This window comes from Procambarus clarkii, chromosome 14 (assembly GCF_040958095.1).
Source record: "Procambarus clarkii isolate CNS0578487 chromosome 14, FALCON_Pclarkii_2.0, whole genome shotgun sequence".
Taxonomy (NCBI): domain Eukaryota; kingdom Metazoa; phylum Arthropoda; class Malacostraca; order Decapoda; family Cambaridae; genus Procambarus; species Procambarus clarkii.
Genome location: NC_091163.1, coordinates 37,778,824 through 37,799,908, shown reverse-complemented (window position 1 = coordinate 37,799,908; position 21,085 = coordinate 37,778,824). Strand labels below are relative to the sequence as shown.

The 21,085-nt window shown below is 44.4% G+C and overlaps 1 protein-coding gene across 1 annotated transcript in view; it reads right to left on the bottom strand.

The window, feature by feature from the left end:
* The window catches only part of LRP1 (LDL receptor protein 1), a 704,914-nt gene that overhangs the window by 485,091 nt on the left and 198,738 nt on the right, over positions 1-21,085 (bottom strand). Inside the window, exons 4-5 of the mRNA XM_069324493.1 lie at positions 11,351-11,479; positions 173-286 (exon numbers count right to left, since the gene is read on the bottom strand). Coding sequence (XP_069180594.1) covers positions 173-286; positions 11,351-11,479 — 243 coding nt within the window. The remainder of the gene's footprint in view (positions 1-172; positions 287-11,350; positions 11,480-21,085) is intronic.

The window sequence follows — 21,085 nt, the reverse complement described above, 5'->3', positions numbered from 1 at the left end:
TACCAAGGCTTCTAAACAATATTGCAAGGTATATCTACTAAAGATACTAAACAACTGCAAGGTATCCATACCAAGGCTTCTAAACAATATTGCAAGGTATATCTACTAAAGATACTAAACAACTGCAAGGTATCCATACCAAGGATATCTAATAAATGCAAGAGATAATTACCAACACAGGAAGTGTCATTGGGTTGCTGGCCTTCAGGACAAAAGCACTGTGGCCCTTTGTCTGTGGGTCTACATTTGTGCTCACATCTCCGTGATTGACACTGTGCAGTTTCATCTGTAAATATAAATTTTAATTTAGTAATTATATCAAAAGGAAAAAGAAAATATTGTATGTAATTTTATATATTTTATAAAGTGGTTTGTAGTATTCTCATCTATGCCATAGATGATTATGACACTGTGATTGCCTCAACATTCAGTATTCCCCTCAACATTTTTCCAGATTCATTTCTACCTAGGACAACTCTTTCTGTGGACAGCCCCTTCGGCTCCCTGGTGCTATACCGGGCTGATGTGTATATATTAGACTGTGGCAACAGTCAGGCGATGGAGTTCTATGCCTACAGAGGACCACGAGCCAGAACCTGGCCCCCTCAGAGAGGCACGAGGAGCAATGGCCTATAGACACCCCTATGTAGCTGGAAGTGGTCTATGTCTGCCATCTACCAGGTCAGGAACACAGAAGGGTAGGAATCCCAAAACAAACTACAGCTGGTGAAAAATTGCTAACCTTAAAAGCTGAATGAGCAAGCAGAACTCCCCCAATCAGAAAATAAACAAACAAGCATGACGTCACCACGGCCGCCGTGCTGCTGTCTGCACAATTCCCCCCCCTCCCTAGGAAGGGGAAGGGTGGGGGGAGGTCCTCCTGTGCTGGCTACCCAATCTCAGTTCTGGGGCTGTTGTGTTGGGTGGCAGTTGATCGACTCTGGCTCCAATCCTTGAGCAGTGCTGTGGCTTGTGGTGTTGTGCTGTGGTCTAGTGGTGTGCGAGCCAGGTGTAATTCCAGAAGTACTGTGGCAGCATGTGCCTAGGGTCCCCTTCCCTAGGTATCCTGTAAGTACTGCCCTTGCGGTTTAGGATTATCTTTCATAAGCTGGTCGGGAACTACCTTCGCAGGATTCTTTTGCTGCTCAGTGATTGCCCGCCCTTGGGTTCAGCTGGGGTTGTTCATGCCTCTGTTTGACCTTGGGTAGGAGGTAGTATTGTCGCTGACTGGGGAGCAAGGTACTGTGCAGCTATCTGATATAAGCATAGCATCTGGTTCTGTTCCAGTTCTGGTTCTGTGTTCTGTTCCAGTTCTGTTGTTCCCCTGGGGATGTTGTGCTTTTGCGGAGTTTTCTTTTCTTTTTTGTTTTGTTTGCCTGGTGGGGGTCTGTCTTGTGTGACTATAGGTCCACTTGTATTTTTTGGTGGCCCTCCTCTTGGCCCCCGTGATTGTACACGTCGCAAGGGTTCAGCTTTTAGTTTATTTGCTTAGTAGCTCTAGGATAACCAGTTAGCAGTACCTTGCCTGAGCTTCCCTTAACAGTCAGCCTAAGGGTCCTGGAAACCCCCAATGGAGCTCATTGGTCTAATGGGGGAGATCTCTGAGTACCACCTCCTTTCATGCGAGTTTGAAGGTTGCTCTGTCCCCCTTGTCTCAGGGTGACATTCATCATCTTTGCCTCCTCCATGCTACCTGTTGGGTCAATGACACCCTTGACCCGGAGTCTTACGAGTGGTGTTCCTTGCATGTACTCCAGTTCACCCAGTCCACTGTTATTGATATTCAGGTGCAGGCAGCTTCCGTGTTGCATGCAAGGTTGCTGCAACGCGCACGGTTGGTTGCCTTTTTAAATGCCCCACAGCTGCCCCATTAAGATTATAGGGACCCGGACTTCGGGGTGTTAGTCACCTCAACTTTGGTTTCATCCACGCCCCCTTGTCCTTCCCTACTGTGGTTCATCCTGCTCCGCCCCTCGATTCCCCTGCTCCCGGGTCCCAAACGTCAGAGGGTTTCGGAGTCGGGGCAGGATTTTCATGGTGGCGAGACTCGGGCGGCTTCGGAAACTGCCCCTTCCGAATCGGTGGCGGAGGCATTCGAGCCTGTTCCTCCGGCCTGGGTTTTCGGGTTACGCCAGCAGACCCACTTCATCCCAGTTTTCCAGTCGACTCTGTCCTTTCTCCAGTGGAAGAGGGTTTGGAGGATGGCTCGGCCCCAGGTCCTGACATGGGGGGATCTCAGGGCTGGGGAGGAGTTGATTTGGTAGGGGTTGGGTAGGGGTTGGGCTCTGTTTGACCCCACTTGGGTGTTGGTACCCTAAACACGGGGCTTATTCTTACAGAGGGAGGAGTTTTCCTGTCCTCCCTCCCTGTACGAGTTTGATATGGGTTCGACTCCTTCCCCAGATTGGTTCCAGGTTCCCTTGGGTTCTTCGGTTCCCTCCTTCTGGAGGTTTTCGGCTTCCCGCATCCCACCGCTGGAGGTGCAAGAGGCCCTTGCAGCTTACCTCCTGCGAGACCTGGATTACACCACGATAATGGATCCTTCATCTTTTGAGTTTGGCTCCTCTTTTCCTTACTTGGTGCATTACAAGGTACCAGAGTCTTCCTGGCTGGCGGACTGCCCTTTTTTTTCGTTGAGGGCGTGGCATGTGTTTTCTCGGACCCGCACGCTTGAATGGCGGGAGTTGACTACAGTTGTTCAGGTTTACCTGGGGGGCAAGTTTGAGCACCTTAATGCATGCTTGTTCGCCCCTGTGCTTCCTCGCGATATCGGCCAGGTGCAGCTTCATGTGCAGGTTCCCTCCCTTTCAGTGTCCCTGGTGGCCAAGGATTTGCATGCCCGTGGGCATTTGGCTTCGGTTTTGCGCTTCTTTTCCCTGCTGGAGCTGTCTTTGGACTGGCTCGAGGAGGATGAGGAGGATGTGGAGGAGCTGGGTTACAGACCGGTGTCTGGTGCATTTGCCTTGGCAGCTCTGGCATCGGCTGCCTTGTGGTGTATGCGTCATTTCTGAAGTAAGTGGTGTCTCTGTTTTTTTATTCTCATCTCACATGCCGACAGGCCGTGCTCTTCCACTCTTTGGAATCTGCTTGGGTCCTGGATCTTGGATTTTCGTTTCCATTTTGTCCGTTGATTTTTGCAGTCTGTGGTGGTGCATTTTCTGCAGGTGGCTTCATCTAGTTGCCAGCCTTGGACTTGTTGGTTCTCTGGAGGGACCTTTGGCGTCCAGCCTGGAAGGGTCGTGCCAAGGCTCGAGGTTCCTTCGGTCGTCATAAGCCAGCAGTGCCAGATTCGGGTCCGGCCCCTCCTGCAGAGCCGTCATCGTTTGGTCAATGCAGTGCTTGCTCTGAGCATCGGTCAGGTTCTCATAAGGGTCGTCAGCCCTTTTGAGGTTTGTCCCGTTGACAGGGCAATGGGGTGAGGCTTGCGCAGTTTGTTCACGCCTGGTCCCACAATTTGTGGACATTTTGGGTCGTTTCCTCCTGTGATGGTGTTGGGTGGCCCCTGAACCTCCTCTTTCAGGGGATTCGGGGCTGGCGGGGCAGGCCTATTTCCCTGAGCTCTGTCAGATCATCCTGGAGTGAGTACATTTGGGCGTGATCAAAACGAAAGTATCCATTGGGTGGGTTTCCCGCCTGTCTTCAGTTCTGAAATGGACTGTGATGACCTGAGGTTTATTCTAAACTTGTCCCATCTGAACCCCTGGGTCGTTTGCCCCTCCTTTCGGATGACTACTCTATCCCATGTCTGGCTGATTTTGCACTTGGGAACTTGGATTGTGTCCCTGGACCTCCGCCAATGCATATTTGGCACGTTACAACTCATCCCGGGTTCAGGGACTGGCTCTGTTTTGTCGTGGGGTGGCAAGCTTACCACTTTCGTTCGGGTTTTGGCTTACCTTAACAACTAATTGGTCGGGGCTTTCAGCCAGGTCACATGTTTGCTTGCCAGGGATTTACAGTAGTTCTTTCCCAGCGAGCCAGGTTCAGGTTCTTGGTGAACTGGAGGAAGTCCCATTTGGTTCCCTCTCAGGTTCGGATTTGGCTGGGTCTTGTGTGGGACTCTCTGCCCGCTTCCTTGTCTCTCTCCGGCAGCTGCAGTCCTGGAGCACTTGGAGTCACTCGTCAGTTGTTCGAACAGCTATGAGGGAGTCTGAACTTCGCCATGCTGGTCTACCCGTCTGGTCGGATCTGGCTTCAGTGGCGTTCTGGTTCCTTCGGGGACGTCCCTTCTGCTGCTCTCACGATCACTGTGTTAGGTCCCCGGGAGCCCTTGAATCGGCTGCTGCGTCACTGGCTTCCTCTATGGGTTTTTTTGGGGTTCGGTGCTGTGGTGCCTATCCAAGCCCTCACTCGATGTGCTCATGGATGCATCGTCTCTAGGCTGGGGTTTTGTGACCAGTGCTCACCAGTCCAGCCAGGGGTGGTGGGGTCCGTCTATCAGTCGGGCCCACAGCACAGTGCGAAAGTTCGCAGCGGTGTGGTATTCGCTTCTGAGGGTTCGAGTTGCTCGAGGAGCAACGATTCAACTCCATTCGGGATATTCCCCAATGGTTCATTGCCTGAACTGTGGGGGTTCGATGTGGTCCTTGGCTCTTTGGGGCTGGTCACTTCGGGTGACTCGTCTGCTGAGATCTCGGGGGTTTGGTTCTGGAGGTTCCCGTTCAGGGGGGGTGTCCAACGTCCTGGAGGACAGCCTGTCCTGGTTCATTACCCTTTCCAAGGAATGGACAATCAATGCCGACTCATTCAGTTGGCTCTGCCAGATGTATGGAAGAGCAAAGGTGGACCTCTTCGTGTTGGTGTGGTTGAGGCGTCTCCCAGTGTATGTGGCACTCTTCCTCGACTGTGAGGCAGTTGAGGTCGATACCTTTTGACTGGACTGGTTGAGGTTGGATTACCCTTACCTCTTCCCACCGGTTCTGTTGCTCCAAGTCCTGGCTCGCTTGGAGACTTACCAGGTAAAGCAGTCCTATTGGCCTCTTGGTGGCCAGCCATGCCCTGGTTTAATCCCTGTACTGTGCAAAGCGCCTTTAGGCGCTCTGAGAGGTTTTTTTTTTTTTTTAATTAGGCTATATTTTAATGTTTTTTAATGTTTTCTTTACTCTTTGTGTTTTTAAATGAAAATAGTTGAGTTTGGAAACATTTTGACATTAAATTTACCTAAATATTTATAAAAACAACAAGAATATGTCCTTGACAATTGCCCCAAGAAGTTTTTGCCGAAACCAGGTGCGCAGTAATTACCTAAGTAATTACCTAAGTGTAGTTACAGGATGAGAGCTACGCTCATGGTGTCCCGTCTTCCCAGCACTCTTTGTCATATAACGCTTTGAAACTACTGACGGTCTTGGCCTCCACCACCTTCTCACTTAACTTTTTCCAACCGTCTACCACTCTATTTGCGAAGGTGAATTTTCTTATATTTCTTCGGCATCTGTGTTTAGCTAGTTTAAATCTATGACCTCTTGTTCTTGAAGTTCCAGGTCTCAGGAAGTCTTCCCTGTCGATTTTATCAATTCCTATTACTATTTTGTACGTAGTGATCATATCACCTCTTTTTCTTCTGTCTTCTAGTTTTGGCATATTTAATGCTTCTAACCTCTCCTCGTAGCTCTTGCCCTTCAGTTCTGGGAGCCACTTAGTAGCATGTCTTTGCACCTTTTCCAGTTTGTTGATGTGCTTCTTAAGATATGGGCACCACACAACAGCTGCATATTCTAGCTTTGGCCTAACAAAAGTCATGAACAATTTCTTTAGTATATCGCCATCCATGTATTTAAATGCAATTCTGAAGTTAGAAAGCATTGCATAGGCTCCTTGCACAATATTCTTTATGTGGTCCTCAGGTGATAGTTTTCTATCTAGAACCACTCCTAGATCTCTTTCTTTATCAGAATTCTTTAAAGATTTCTCACATAATATATAGGTTGTGTGGGGTCTATGTTCTCCTATTCCACATTCCATAACATGACATTTATTAACATTAAATTCCATTTGCCAAGTGGTGCTCCATATACTTATTTTGTCCAGGTCTTCTTGAAGGGCATGACAATCATCTAAATTTCTTATCCTTCCTATTATCTTAGCATCATCAGCAAACATGTTCATATAATTCTGTATACCAACTGGTAGATCATTTATGTACACAATAAACATCACTGGTGCAAGAACTGAACCCTGTGGTACTCCACTTGTGACATTTCTCCATTCCGATACATTGCCTCTGATTACTGCCCTCATTTTTCTATCAGTCAGAAAATTTTTCATCCATGATAGAAGCTTACCTGTCACCCCTCCAATATTTTCCAGTTTCCAGAACAACCTCTTATGTGGAACTCTGTCGAAAGCCTTTTTTAGGTCCAGATAGATGCAGTCAACCCAGCCATCTCTTTCCTGTAATATCTCTGTGGCCCGATCATAGAAACTGAGTAAATTCGATACACAGGATCTTCCTGATCGAAAACCATACTGTCTGTCTGATATTATATCATTTCTCTCCAGGTGTTCTACCCATTTAGTTTTGATTAGCTTTTCCAATACTTTCACTATTACACTTGTCAATGATACAGGTCTATAATTGAGGGGGTCTTCCCTGCTGCCACTTTTGTAGATTGGAACTATGTTAGCCTGTTTCCACACGTCTGCTACGATTCCTGTACACAGGGATGCCTGAAAGATCAGGTGAAGTGGAATGCTGAGCTCAGATGCACATTCTCTCAGAACCCATGGTGAAACGCCATCTGGGCCAGCTGCTTTGTTCCTCCCGAGCTCCTTTAGCATATTTTCCACTTCATCTCTAGACACCTCTATCCGCTCTATGTTGTTCTCTGGAATTCTTATTGTGTCTGGTTCTCTGAAGATTTCATTTTGTACAAACACACTTTGGAACTTTTCATTTAATGTTTCACACATTTCCTTTTCATTTTCCGTGAATCTGTTTCCCATTTCCAACCTCTGGATATTATCCTTTACCTGCAATTTGTTGTTTATGAATTTGTAGAATAGGCCCGGTTCTGTTTTACATTTATCTGCTATCCCTTTTTCAAAATTTCTTTCTGCCTCTCTCCTTACTGCTGTATAATTGTTTCTCGCATCTTTGTATCGCTGGTATGTTTGGGGGTTTGGCCTCTTCCTATACTGATTCCATTTTTGTGTCTTTTGGTCTCTTGCCCTCTCACAATTTCTGTCGAACCAATCCTGTTTTCTGGTCCTGCATCTCTGTTTTGGTATGAATGTTTGTGTGCCTTCCTCGTATAGTTTTAAAAATTTGGCATACATTTCATTTACTTCCCTGCCTAGCAACAATTCTGTCCAATTACATTCATTAAAAAAATTTCGAAGTTCCCCATAGTTGCCTCTCTTTAAATCGAGTTTATCAACTGTTTCAATGTCCCCATTTTCTTCTAGATGATATCTTAAAGCATATTTAATGTCTAACAGGACGTGATCACTCTTTCCCAAGGGAGGAAGGTACTGGATGTCAAAAATCTCTTCTTCTTTCCTGGTGAATACTAGATCCAGTACTGACGGTATATCTCCTTCCCTCATTCTTGTGGCTTGCTTTATGTGTTGATACAAGAATGTCTCCAGAATGAGGTTCACAAATCTGCATGTCCAAAAGTCCTCCGTTCTTGCTTCATAGGCCTCCCAGTCTATTGCTCTAAAGTTGAAGTCCCCCAGTATCAACAGTCGTGATTTATCTTTATCTGCTTGTACAATAATATCTCTCATGACCATTATGAGGCCCTCTCGTTTGTCATCCAGTTCTTCCTTTGTCCACGTGTTGCTTGCTGGTGGGCTGTAGGTATTTACAATTATCAGGTTATCATCCTGATTCCAGACCTGCAATGCCATTATGTCAATATCTCGAGTGTTTTCAAATATTAACTCTTTTACCTTCAGGTGTTTTTTCACCAGTACAGCCACTCCTCCTCCCTTCCTAGTTTTCCTGTCACGTCTCCAAACTGAGTAGCCTCTTGGGAATATGACTTCATTTATTATATTTCCTTCAAGTTTCGTTTCTGATAATGCAACAATATCTGGGACCCTAAGCTGGATTATATCTTGCAACTCCAAAGTTTTTGACCTCACTCCATCTATGTTGGTATATACAATTTTCAGGAACATGTTCCCTTTTCCTTTGCTCTTTACTCCCCCTTCCACTACTGATCTTGTTGCTTTGTTTTTATGTACCATTTCACAAGCTTTCCAGTCCCTGTCACTTTGTAAAAAAAAGAATTTCTGTCTTCTTCATTTCTATCCCCATTTAGCCGTTTTGCCTCAATTAAGTTCATTTTCAGCTTTTCTCTGTCTTCCTTGGAGAGGTCTTGTCTTATTGACCAAGATTTGCCAACCTCATCACTCTGCAGTTTCCTGGCATTTCTTAGCACTTCCATCATGTTTTTCACTCCATTAAAGGTCACCCTTAAGGGGCGGTTCTTTTCTTTCTCATATTTTCCTATTCTTCTAAAATCACTGACATTTTCCTTTGAGCCTTCTCCTAAACCTACTATTTTCTCTATGATTTTCATCTCTTCTGCCGCTCGGTCCACCCTAGATGAAATTTCCTTCTCTAAACACCCAAAAATGATTATGGACTTAGTTCTATCTGCAGTGTTTTGTACCAGTTTACTGTTGGTAACCAGTTCTTTCCTAATTGCTTGCCTAATTTCTGCTTCTTGTTGGTCATTTCTGGTTTTGACTTCCGAACACACTTCTTTGATAGTCTCTTTCTCTTTTACAACTTCACCATATGTCGCTTTTATTTCTTCTTTATACTTTTCTAGTTCTTTATTCACCTCCTCTATGTGAGTTGTCAGTGAAGTTTCCAGTTGGAGATCCTTACCTAACTCTATGTTAGCCCTTAGGCTTGCTTGGAGTTGTTCACCATATGAGTCTATCTTCTTGTTTATTTCTTCAAAGTCACCACACTTCACTTTCCATGCCTCATTTTCTTTCACTAGTTCCTTGATTTGCTCCTCCTGATTTGTTACCTTGTCTGTTAATGCAGTAATAATCTTACCTTGTTGAAGCATACTCCCTTTTAGAGTGCAAAGCTCACTCCAAAGAGCTCCATTGTCCTCTTCCAATTTAAGCACTTTTTCTTCATACTTCTTTTGCATATCCTCAATTATCTCTAACCTGCCAAGAACACCTCCTTTCCTTATATCTTGTGGTGAGAATCCTTTGAAACCATCATCTGTTGGTGTGTGTACATTCTCAGTGGGGGTGGTGGCGGCGGCCATCTTTGATTTTGTTCTAGACCAAAACAAACTTTTCCACTCGGCTATTTTCACTCAGTTTTACTTGTTTATTGTATTTTATTTGCTTTTACTCTTCCCTGAACCTTTATGTAACCTGGGACACCACTGTAGCCCTCAACCTGTTCCCAATACTTAGGTAATTCGATATTTCCAGGAGCTTGCTGCAGTGTGACTTCTGCCTCCTCCAGCTTCACCTTCACCTCACCTCACCTTCACCGCAGTGCAGGGGTTAAGGTGCTGCTTGTTCAGTGTCCGAACCTGAAGGTCTTCCCATGGCTTTGCCTCTTTCAGCAGATCAGTCCAGTCCAGTATGTGGCTGGTTCAACCTTCTCCTTCGCTTTTAGCATCTGGTCTTTTTGATGTGGATTCATCACCACTTGTATGGTGATCAGGTGACTAATATTGATGGGGTCCCACCTGTGTGTCTCATCTCGGTGGCAGTATGAAGTCTTCTGGCAGTCCTTTCAGCACTTTTTGTCTCTTCGTAGGTTGTCTTCAATTTTTGATCGGGTTGTTTTGTCCATTCTCTCTTCAGGACTCACCTTATGCCACATACTGTTGCCTTATATTGTGCGGCGCTGGCAGTCGCTTCAGCTTGCGTTTAGGGTGGATGTCACTTCTGCTCCATTCCGCAAGCTTTCTCGGGCGTTGTTTCACCTCCTGCCTACTCATGCACCGCCTGAGCCGTCCTGGTCTTTAGACCGGGTGTTCACTTTTCTCTCTTCTCAGTTTGTGGTGGCCCCTTTAGTTCAGGACTGCTTTTCTAAGGCTCTTTTCTTGTTGGCATTGGCCTCTGGCGTCGGGTTGGAGAGCTTCGTGCTCTCCTCTGGTGCAGGGGTTTCTGTTCTTTTGGTCCTGGTGGTCAGTTTGTTCGTTTGCAGCCGTCTCCTTCTTTTCTGGCTAGAAATGAGTCTATCGGGGGTGCATCATGTTTTGTGTCCGGTTGCAGCTCTTTGCCGTTAATTGCGCACCACGGCTTCCATGGCAGGGAATGCGCTTTGGATTGACTCGGTTTCCCTTCTTCCCTGTTCCAGAGCGTGGGTCTTCCAGGTTGTCTGCAGGATTATTCAGTCCAGCCAGCCTGTGCTCTATCCCCGTGCTCACAACATTCGTAAGTTCGCAGCTTTGACTGCTGTTTTTGGTAATATGTCAATTTTGTCAGCTTTTTGTCAATTTTTTGCCGAATGTCAGCCAAATAATTTTGGCTGACATTCGGGCATGGGGGCTTTTGGAGGACGAACAGAGTCCTGACCACACGGTATCTCATTAATGTTCCTGCCCCTTCTCGGGCATGTGTAGCCTTGGGTTGCAGGTTGCAGCCAGTTGTCTCAAATTCAAGTTGAGAAGCGAGTGGCAGCCGCCTTCCGGGTAGGTCCCTCTTTTACTTTATCTTTGGTTAGGTAGCTCTGGGGAGCTGAAGGGGCTCTCCATAGAAAACCAGCAATGAATGTAGTGAAACGCCATTTTCTGGACGGGACCCCAGAGGCTCCCTGGCATCCCTCCCCTCCCTCTGGTCAGCATTTTTTTCGTGTTTGTTATATTCAACCTCTGAACTGGGGTTGGGCTGCCAGCGTGGGAGGTCTGGGTCCCTCCCTTCTCCCATGCAGGGAGTGGGGGAGGGGGGGGAAGTTGAGCAGACACCATCGCCGTGGCTCTAGTGACGGCATGCTTGTTTGCTTGTTTTCTAATTGGGGAGCTCTGCTTTCTCATTCGACTTTTGGTTAGCAATTTTTCACCAGTTTATTTTGGGATTCCTACCCTTCTGGGTGCCTAACCTGGTAGATGGCAGACATAGACTGCTTCCAACCACATTGCGGGTGTCTATGGGCCATTCCTCATCATGACTATCCGAGGGGGCTAGGTTCTGGCTCATGGTCCCTGGTAGGCTTATAACTCCATCACTTGACTGTTGCCACGGTCTAATATATACACATTAGCTCAGAATAACTCCGGGGAGACTCCAGGTTTCACCCAGAAAATGGCTTTCATTACGTTCAATGCTGGTTTTGTTTTCTTTGCTTTAACCATTGTTTTTATATTAATCAACCTGTTCTCTTTCATTCAACAAATATGATGACAATACTTACTGCAAAAGTTGCCTTCATCACTACCATCGGGGCAGTCACTAAAGCCATCACACAGCTGTTTGATCAGTACACAGTTGATGTCATTTTTACATCTAAAATAATTTAGTGCACATGTGTTGCCCTTTTTACCTGTAAAAAGAAAAACACATTACAATAAATACAACACTGAATGTAATGAAACGCCTCTTTCTGCAGGGAGCACCCTGATGGTTACCTGAAGCTATCTTGGCAACATTTCTCCATACTAAATGTTCACATCAGTTTTGTAAGTTCTGTGAGGTCTACTAAGAACCAGAGCCAGAACCTGCCTCCCTCATAGAGGCATAGAGAGCAACTGACAATTTGCCACCTCACCGAAAAAACTCCAGAAAGTTAGCAAAGCTTTACTGACAACAGGAGGGTTCACAGAGAATAAAGCCTTGAAAACACCAAAGAACTCCACAAACGACACATACAGAACAAGCAAGTCACACAAACTAGGTCAACACTTATTATCACTGATTACCACCACCAGGCAGCTCAGCCCCTAACCTCAGCCAGCTTTCTCCTCCTGAACCATACTGGTCTCTTGACTGGGTTTTGGCATTAAAACACTAAAACCCTCTTCTCTTGATGGAGGTTTTGGCATTATAATGGTGAGGTTCTGGTGGTCCAGTACCACTGTACTGAGCAAAGCGCCTTGAGGGACTAGATCGGGGGTATGTAGAGCACTTGAGAACGCTCATAGGTATAGTGTAGGATTCAAAACTCGACTGGGGTTAGGCACCTATAAAGGTAGGCATAACAAAACAAACCCAACATGGTAAAAAACTAAAACAAAACCGAACAGAGAGGTAGAAACTCCCTATAATCCCAAGGAAACAAGCAAACATCACACTTTACTGCCGCGCCGATCGTCCGTGCAGCCCTCCCTGTCCCGAGAGGGGGAGGGGGGAGCCCCGGACCTTACCGTGCCGGCTGTCTAGCATCAGTTAGTAAGCTAATGTCAACCGGGATAGACGCTTCTCTGGCTTCAGTTTCCTAGGCGGTGTTTGCCTTGTGTGGCGTTCACTGTCGTGTGTTGTGTTGTGCGGTAGCCAGGTGTTCCTCGTCAGTACCGGGGCTGGATGCGCTTAGGGGCTTCCTTCCCTAAGCGCCCAGTGAGTACTGCCCCTGCGTGACAGGGTTACCTGGTTACCTGGTTGATGGGGTTCTGGGAGTTCTTCTACTCCCCAAGCCCGGCCCGAGGCCAGGCTTGAGTTGTGAGAGTTTGGTCCACTAGGCTGTTGCTTGGAGCGGTCCGCAGGCCCACATACCCACCACAGCCTGGTTGGTCCGGCACTCCTTGGAGGAATAAATCTAGTTTCCTCTTGAAGATGTCCACGGTTGTTCCGGCAATATTTCTTATAGTTGCTGGGAGGACGTTGAACAACCGCAGACCTCTGATGTTTATACAGTGCTCTCTGATTGTGCCCATGGCACCTCTGCTCTTCACTGGTTCAATCTTGCATTTTCTTCCATATCGTTCACTCCAGTACATTGTTATTTTTCTGTGTAGATTTGGGACCTGACCCTCCAGTATTTTCCATGTGTATATTATTTGATATCTCTCTCGTCTCCTTTCTAGAGAGTACACTTGGAGAGCTTTGAGACGATCCCAATAATTTAGGTGTTTTATCTCGTCTATGCGTGCCGTATATGTTCTCTGTATTCCCTCTATTTCAGCAATCTCTCCTGCTCTGAAGGGGTGAGTGAGTACTGAGCAGTACTCGAGACGGGACAGCACAAGTGACTTGAAGAGTACAACCATTGTGATGGGATCCCTGGATTTGAAAGTTCTCATAATCCATCCTATCATTTTTCTGGCTGTCGCAATATTTGCTTGGTTATGCTCCCTAAACGTTAGATCGTCGGACATTATTATTCCCAAATCCTTTACATGCTGTTTTTCTACTATGGGAAGATTCGATTGTGTTTGGTACCCTGTATTATGTTTCAGATCCTCATTTTTGCCGTACCTGAGTACCTGAAATTTATCACTGTTAAACATCATGTTATTTTCTGCTGCCCAATCGAAAACTTTGTTGACATCTGCTTGTAGTTTTTCAATGTCTTCAGCAGAGGTAATTTTCATGCTGATTTTTGTGTCATCTGCAAAGGACGACATGAAGCTAATACGTGTATTTTTGTCTATATCAGATATGAGAATAAGGAACAGCAGTGGTGCAAGGACTGTACCTTGAGGTACAGAGCTTTTAACGTCGCTTGGACTCGATTTTACTTGATTGACTGTTACTCTTTGTGTTCTGTTCGACAGGAAATTGAGTATCCAGCGTCCCACTTTTCCAGTTATTCCCATTGACCTCATTTTGTGAGCTATCACCCCATGGTCACATTTGTCAAACGCCTTTGCAAAGTCTGTGTATACAACATCTGCATTTTGCTTTTCTTCTAGGGCTTCTGTGATTTTGTCATAGTGGTTGAGTAACTGTGACAGACAGGATCTTCCCGTTCTAAATCCATGTTGTCCTGGATTGTGCAATTCATTCTTTTCCATAAAACTAGAAATTTGATTCCTAATCACTCTTTCAAACACTTTTATTATGTGTGATGTTAGTGCAACTGGCCTATAATTTTTTGCCAAAGCTTTACTCCCCCCATTGTGCAACTATATCTGCAGATTTAAGTGCTGCTGGTATCTTCCCTGTATCCAGGCTCTTTCTCCATATTACGCTGCGTGCTCTCGCTACTGGTACTTTACATTTCTTTATGAATATTGAATTCCATGAGTCTGGCCCAGGAGCCGAGTGCACAGGCATATTGTCAATTTCTCTTTCAAAGTCTTCCGAGTTTGTGGTAATATCCGTTATATTATCTGCAGCTTGAATGTCCCTCATAAAGAAGCTGTCTAACATCACACTTTTATTATGTGTGATGTTAGTGCAACTGGCCTATAATTTTTTGCCAAGGCTTTACTCCCCCCTTGTGCAACGGAGCTATATCTGCAGATTTAAGTGCTGCTGGTATCTCCCCTGTATCCAGGCTCTTTCTCCATATTACGCTGAGTGCTCTCGCTACTGGTACTTTACATTTCTTCATAAATATTGAATTCCATGAGTCTGGCCCAGGAGCTGAGTGCATAGGCATATTGTCAATTTCTCTTTCAAAGTCTTCCGAGTTTGTGGTAATATCCGTTATATTATCTGCAGCTTGAATGTCCCTCATAAAGAAGCTGTCTGGGTCATCAACTTTCATGTTGTTTATTGGTGTGCTAAACATAGCCTCATACTGGCTTCTTAGAATTTCACTAATCTCTTTGTTGTCCTCTGTGTACGTACCTTCATTTGTAATTAACGGTCCAATACTGGTCGAGGTTTTGGATTTTGATTTGGCGTATGTGAAAAAATATTTCGGATTTTTCTTTATCTCTTGTATAGCTTTCTGTTCCAATTCCATTTCCTCAGACTCATATGATCGCTTCAACGTTTGTTCTATTTCTTCGATCTCCCTGCTTAGGCTTATTTTCCTTGCTTGTGATAGTTGTGTCTGCTGAAGCATTTCCGTTATTTTTATCCTTCTCCTGTACAGTCGTCTGCGTTCTCTTTCTAGAGTGGTCCTCTTTCTGCCCCTCCTCACAGGTACGTACGTACGTGTCAGCTACGTCTGAACCGCCCTAAGGGCGGGTCAGACGTAGTTACCAGTTGTGGATTACCGAGGAACAATCGTAGTTTTAATCATCACGAGAGTAGTCTTACAATTAGATAAGGGACTTCATAGTTAAGTATATTGTATTTTATTTTCATTATTTTCCTCAGATTCTTTTCATACGTATAAGGAATTTCAGTGTTGATAAAGTTGTATGTGCACCTGACCGCCTCTTGTGTGCACATATGTGTACATGTATATCTCGTGCAACGATCTGAGAGATTGTTTATACTAAGCTATCAACACCCGTTTCATCTTGGGCGTGCGGTTCGCTCGAATTGTATCATGTATAAGGATATCATTGCTTGTTTGTTTGCCAATATGTTTTTTTGTACTTTTGTTTCTTTCATTGTACTTTTATGAGTTGTTCTTACTGAAGTGTAACTGTATAATATACTTTACACCGTGTTAATTTAGTTAGCTTACTTTTTTCATTATGTCACTGGCATTTTTTTTTTTCTTTTAGGGTTAGTTATGGTATTTTGGATGAATTAGGATACGACAAAATTGGGCTTAATTATCATACACCCGATTTTGTCTTAACTCCGGGGAAAGGGAGCTGTAGCACCCAGGACCCCTTCCCCTAGAGTTCTCACCCAGGGAAGCCTTCTCCAAGAGGTCAGCGCAGATGACCTCTGGATTATCTTGTATGTTGATTAAAAAATTCCTGGGTTAGTCTTAGTCAGCTAGTTTCAAGTATGTAATATTTCATGATACTCTTGTCAAACATTGCAATGGAATTAGACCCCAGATTCTTATGTGTAAACATCCATGGATCTCCCCCCCTTTTAGCCCAGGTCAGAGGTCAGTCACACACGTAATTAATAACTCCTCTCTTGAAGAGTGTATGGTGAATGTCAAACAAGCTTAATTGAAAAATTCTTAAGTGTTTGTGCACATGTGGCCCGACCCTCTTGCATTTTTGGTGTAGGTAGCAACAGCAAATCTCCCCCTTTCCCTGTTGGGGTTGTATATAGAGGTCCTGTAGAGACTTAGTTGAGATAGAGTGCCAGACACCGGGGGTCCAGAGAGGACTGTGGAGAACATCGCACAGCAGGGAGTGACAAGAGTGAATCCACCGGAGAGGAGAGACAGAGGTCTTAAGGTAGAGTGTGATCTCTGAGGGTTTTGTTCCATGTCTAAATTTCTTAACTATTGGCCAGTGTTAGAGTAGGATTTATAGTGGTGATTAGCATAATTTTGTTCTCAATAAACTTTTGTTAAATTTCCTGTCTGTGTCAACTGTTGAATCCTCTTAGCCTTTTGGATATAGTTGGCTGACAACCGTCCCATAATTAATGACAGTTATATTAAGTACTCTCCAAGTCAAGCAATGTTTCTTGCCTCGTTGCTTGATATAGTCTCAATGGTCAAGGCAGATGGTGACAGCCTTTATTTTAATCCTGTGTAGCATTTCCTTGTTGGCAGTGTACTTTTTGGTTCTGGTGTAACCATCATATGTCAGCTCATATTACAGTGTTCAATAACAGTGTTACCAAGTACAACCAATAGGAAGTGTTACTCAGGATAAGTGATGTTACATTACATTATTAGTTTAGTACTTATTTTATAGTGGTGTTACAATTATAGTTTTGTTACAATGGGGCTAGCGGTGGTCCAATAAATTGTGGTTGTGTATACAGTTTATTGGAGTCCTGCGTGCCTGACCGCTTGGGTAGCCACGTCCTTGTTTGTTTGTTTAGGCGGGCTCGCGATTTCGTTGCTCGGAGCCATACGTATTTTAAGTGTTATGATTTAAGTGCGTCATACGGGAAACTAGAGAAAGTTTGGGGTATGCACTTTCGCTCTGAAATCTATGGACAGAAATTAGTTCTTGTTTCTCTTCGTAGCTTCCAGAGGTGTACAACCCAGTTATAGGTTGTACAGCAATCTGTTCGGCAGGTTGTCTGGGAAATTATCAGTGAAGGATGCTTACTGATATATTTCTGAAGTACTAGGAGTTGCTTCAAGTTCTAGATTTTCACGATAAGGCCGCAGACGGTGCTACGAGCATCTAGAGTGCAGCTGAGTTATCTTCATAGAGGGGGTCATGTTTTGCAGCGAGGCTGACCTCAAACATTCTAGTCGTGCATTGTGTCTTAGGTAGGGCAGCTGGTGGTGTCGGATGTATGCCCTAAGGGTGGGTCAGACATAGTTACCAGTTGTGGATTACCGAGGAACAATCGTAGTTTTAATCATCATGAGAGTAGTCTTACAATTAGTTAAGGGACTTCATAGTTAAGTATATTGTATTTTATTTTCATTATTTTCCTCAGACTCTTTTCATATGTATAAGGAATTTCAGTGTTGATAAAGTTGTATGTGCACCTGACCGCCTCTTGTGTGCACATATGTGTACATGTATATCTCGTGCGACGATCTGAGAGATTGTTTATACTAAGCTATCAACACCCGTTTCATCTTGGGCGCGCGGTTCGCTCGAATTGTATCATGTATAAGGATATCATTGCTTGTTTGTTTGCCAATATGTTTTTTTGTACTTTTGTTTCTTTCATTGTACTTTTATGTGTTGTTCTTACTGAAGTGTAACTGTATAATATACTTACTCCGGGAAAGGGAGCTGTAACAACCATGACCCCCTCCCCCTAGAGTTCTCACCCAGGGAAGCCTTCTCCAAGAGGTCAGCCCAGATGACCTCTGGATTATCTTGTATGTTGATTAAAAAATTCCTGGGTTAGTCTTAGTCAGCTAGTTTCAAGTATGTAATATTTCATGATACTCTTGTCAAACATTGCAATGGAATTAGACCCCAGATTCTTATGTGTAAACATCCATGGATCTCCCCCCCTTTTAGCCCAGGTCAGAGGTCAGTCACACACGTAATTAATAACTCCTCTCTTGAAGAGTGTATGGTGAATGTCAAACAAGCTTAATTGAAAAATTCTTAAGTGTTTGTGCACGTGTGGCCCGACCCCCTTTGCATTTTTGGTGTAGGTAGCAACAGCAAATCTCCCCCTCCCCCCTGTTGGGGTTGTATATAGAGGTCCTGTAGAGACTTAGTTGAGACAGTGCCGGACACCGGGGCTCCAGAGAGGGCTGTGGAGAACATCGCACAGCAGGGAGTGACAGAGTGAATCTACCGGAGGGAGAGACAGAGGTCTTAAGGTCTTAAGGTAGAGTGTGATCTCTGAGGGTTTTGTTCCATGTCTAAATTTCTTAACTATTGGCCAGTGTTAGAGTAGGATTTATAGTGGTGATTAGCATAATTTTGTTCTCAATAAACTTTTGTTAAATTTCCTGTCTGTGTCAACTGTTGAATCCTCTTAGCCTTTTGGATATAGTTGGCTGACAACCGTCCCATAATTAATGACAGTTATAGAAAGTACTCTCCAAGTCAAGCAATGTTTCTTGCCTCATTGATTGATATAGTCTCAATGGTCAAGGCAGATGGTGACAGCCTTTATTTTAATCCTGTGTAGCATTTCCTTGTTGGCAGTGTACTTTTTGGTTCTGGTGTAACCATCATATGTCAGCTCATATTACAGTGTTCAATAACAGTGTTACCAAGTACAACCGATAGGAAGTGTTACTCAGGATAAGTGGTGTTACATTACATTATTAGTTTAGTACTTATTTTATAGTGGTGTTACAATTATAATGGTGTTACACAGTGCGCAGGAAATAAAATCTCTGGGAAAAAATTATTTTCTGTTTTGAAAGTGTCAAATCCCTTCCCTGAGTATGGGTATAGTAACAGAAGATCGAAATTGTACGTACTTTGGCTGCTATGGGGTCCATAAGTTCGTGCGTGACGTCATCATTCCCTGATCGCCTGTGGCGTACACCCCTGGAGCCAGGAGGGCGCTTGGGGCAGGATGAGCGAGTTGCCGCGAATATATTTTTGTTCATTTTCTGCGCACAGTTCCAAATACATTTTATATGCTTTTACATGCCAATCCTATGTAAAATGAACATATACACTATATTATGGCAGTAGAACATCCGTACTGTCCGAAGACACTGTGTTACGTGCATGACACATGTGTACACATATCTGGCACATATTTCCATTGTATCATGTTGATTTATTTATAAATACAGTCTATTTACACACTATACACTATCACACACTATATACATTCACCATGAACACACTCAGAACTCCACGAGTGTCAGCTACCACACCCTCACTCCTCCAACATCCAGTCTCTCCCTCACTCCTCCAACATCCAGTCTATCCCTCACTCCTCCAACATCTTATTCGCCAACATTGCTCCTCCCACCATACTGTTATTGTTTGTATTACACTATTTAGACATGTTGTGTATACCTATCTACATGTTTTATTCACCAGAACTATGCAAGTAAGCCGGTATTGTGTCCAAACTTTACAGTGGCCACCATACACTGCATGAGAAATCATACAGCAGCCAGCAGACGACGCTACGATTACGTCACTTCCCTTACCAACATAGCTCCTCCCATCATAAGCCTGTTGCTGTTACTACACTATATACACACATTGTATATACCCATGTACAAATGTGTTCACCATAGCGAACCACTAAGCTAGTATGATGAGCAAAACAAGAGCGGCTGCCACACTCAGTGAGTCTACCTCGATTCTCTCCCTCGCTCCCTCACCACAATTACTCCTCCCACAATATTACGCACAGTGCTTATTATCACCACAATCCTGCTATCACAATACTGGTCACTAAATCCTGTAAATACATAATTGACCACAAGTTTATTTTGTAAAGGAACCTCAGAAGTCGTTTGAAGATTCCTAGTTGGACCAAATAATGCTGTGGTGCTGTGGCTAGCGCTGTGAACATCATGAACAGCATTGAATCACTAATATTTGAACATTGTACACAGTCATTACCACACTCAGGCTCTTCTGTAATACTATCATGGCTAAATAATACAAGTTATATATATTTTTGACATTATTAGGCGATGCTGTGGTCACAAGCTGAACAGTAGTGCTGTGAGCTCATGCTGCGTGCGCCGGCCTTGGTTGCTCACTCAATACTGAGGCTCTCATACCTGGGAATGTAGACCACGATTTTATTTATAGATGGCGTCTGTTTACAAGAGCCCTGAGGAAGCTGATGTGAACCCCATGTAGCTGCAGGAGTTTTGAATGGAACGTGAAAAATACAAATACCCAGAGGCGTGTAGCGCACCCCAGACGTGAGCCTGCAGGTGTGTTGCGCAGTTAAAGGGTTGCAGAATTCTGATATAGAAAAAAATCTAGGGGTGATTCTAGATAGAAAACTATCACCTGAGGGCCACATAAAGAACATTGTGCAAGGAGCCTATGCCACACTTTCTAACTTCAGAATTGCTTTTAAATACATGAAAGGCGATATACTACAGAAAGTGTTCACAACTTTTGTTAGTGCCAGTAGCACAGGCACTCAGTATAGTGTGGAGAAAGAGCTTGGACATAGGGGAGATACCAGAGGTGCTTAAAGCAGCAGACATTGCCCCTCTACATAAGGGTGGTAGCAAAGCATTGGCAAAGAATTATAGACCAGTTGCACTAACGTCCCACATAATAAAAGTATTTGAGAGAGTGATCAGGAGTCAGGTCACTAGATTCATGGAAACCAATGACCTCCACAATCCAGGCCAACATGGATTTAGAGCAGGAAAATCATGCCTCTCACAGCTACTTGACCACTATGACAAAATCACTGAGGCATTAGAGGAAAAACATAATGCAGATGTCGTATACACATATTTTGCAAAGGCATTCGACAAATGTGACCATGGAGTGATTGCACGCAAAATGAGGTCAATGGATGTAACTGGTAAAGTAGGACGCTGGATACTCAATTTCCTGTCGAACAGAACACAAAGAGTAACAGTCAATCAAGTAAAATCAAGTCCGAGCGCAGTTAAAAGCTCTGTACCTCAAGGTACAGTCCTTGCACCACTGCTATTCCTTATTCTCATATCAGATATAGACAAAAACAGAAGTCACAGCTTCGTGTCATCCTTTGCAGATGACACAAAAATCAGCATGAAAATTACCTTTGCTGAAGACATTGATAAACTACAAACAGATATTAACAAAGT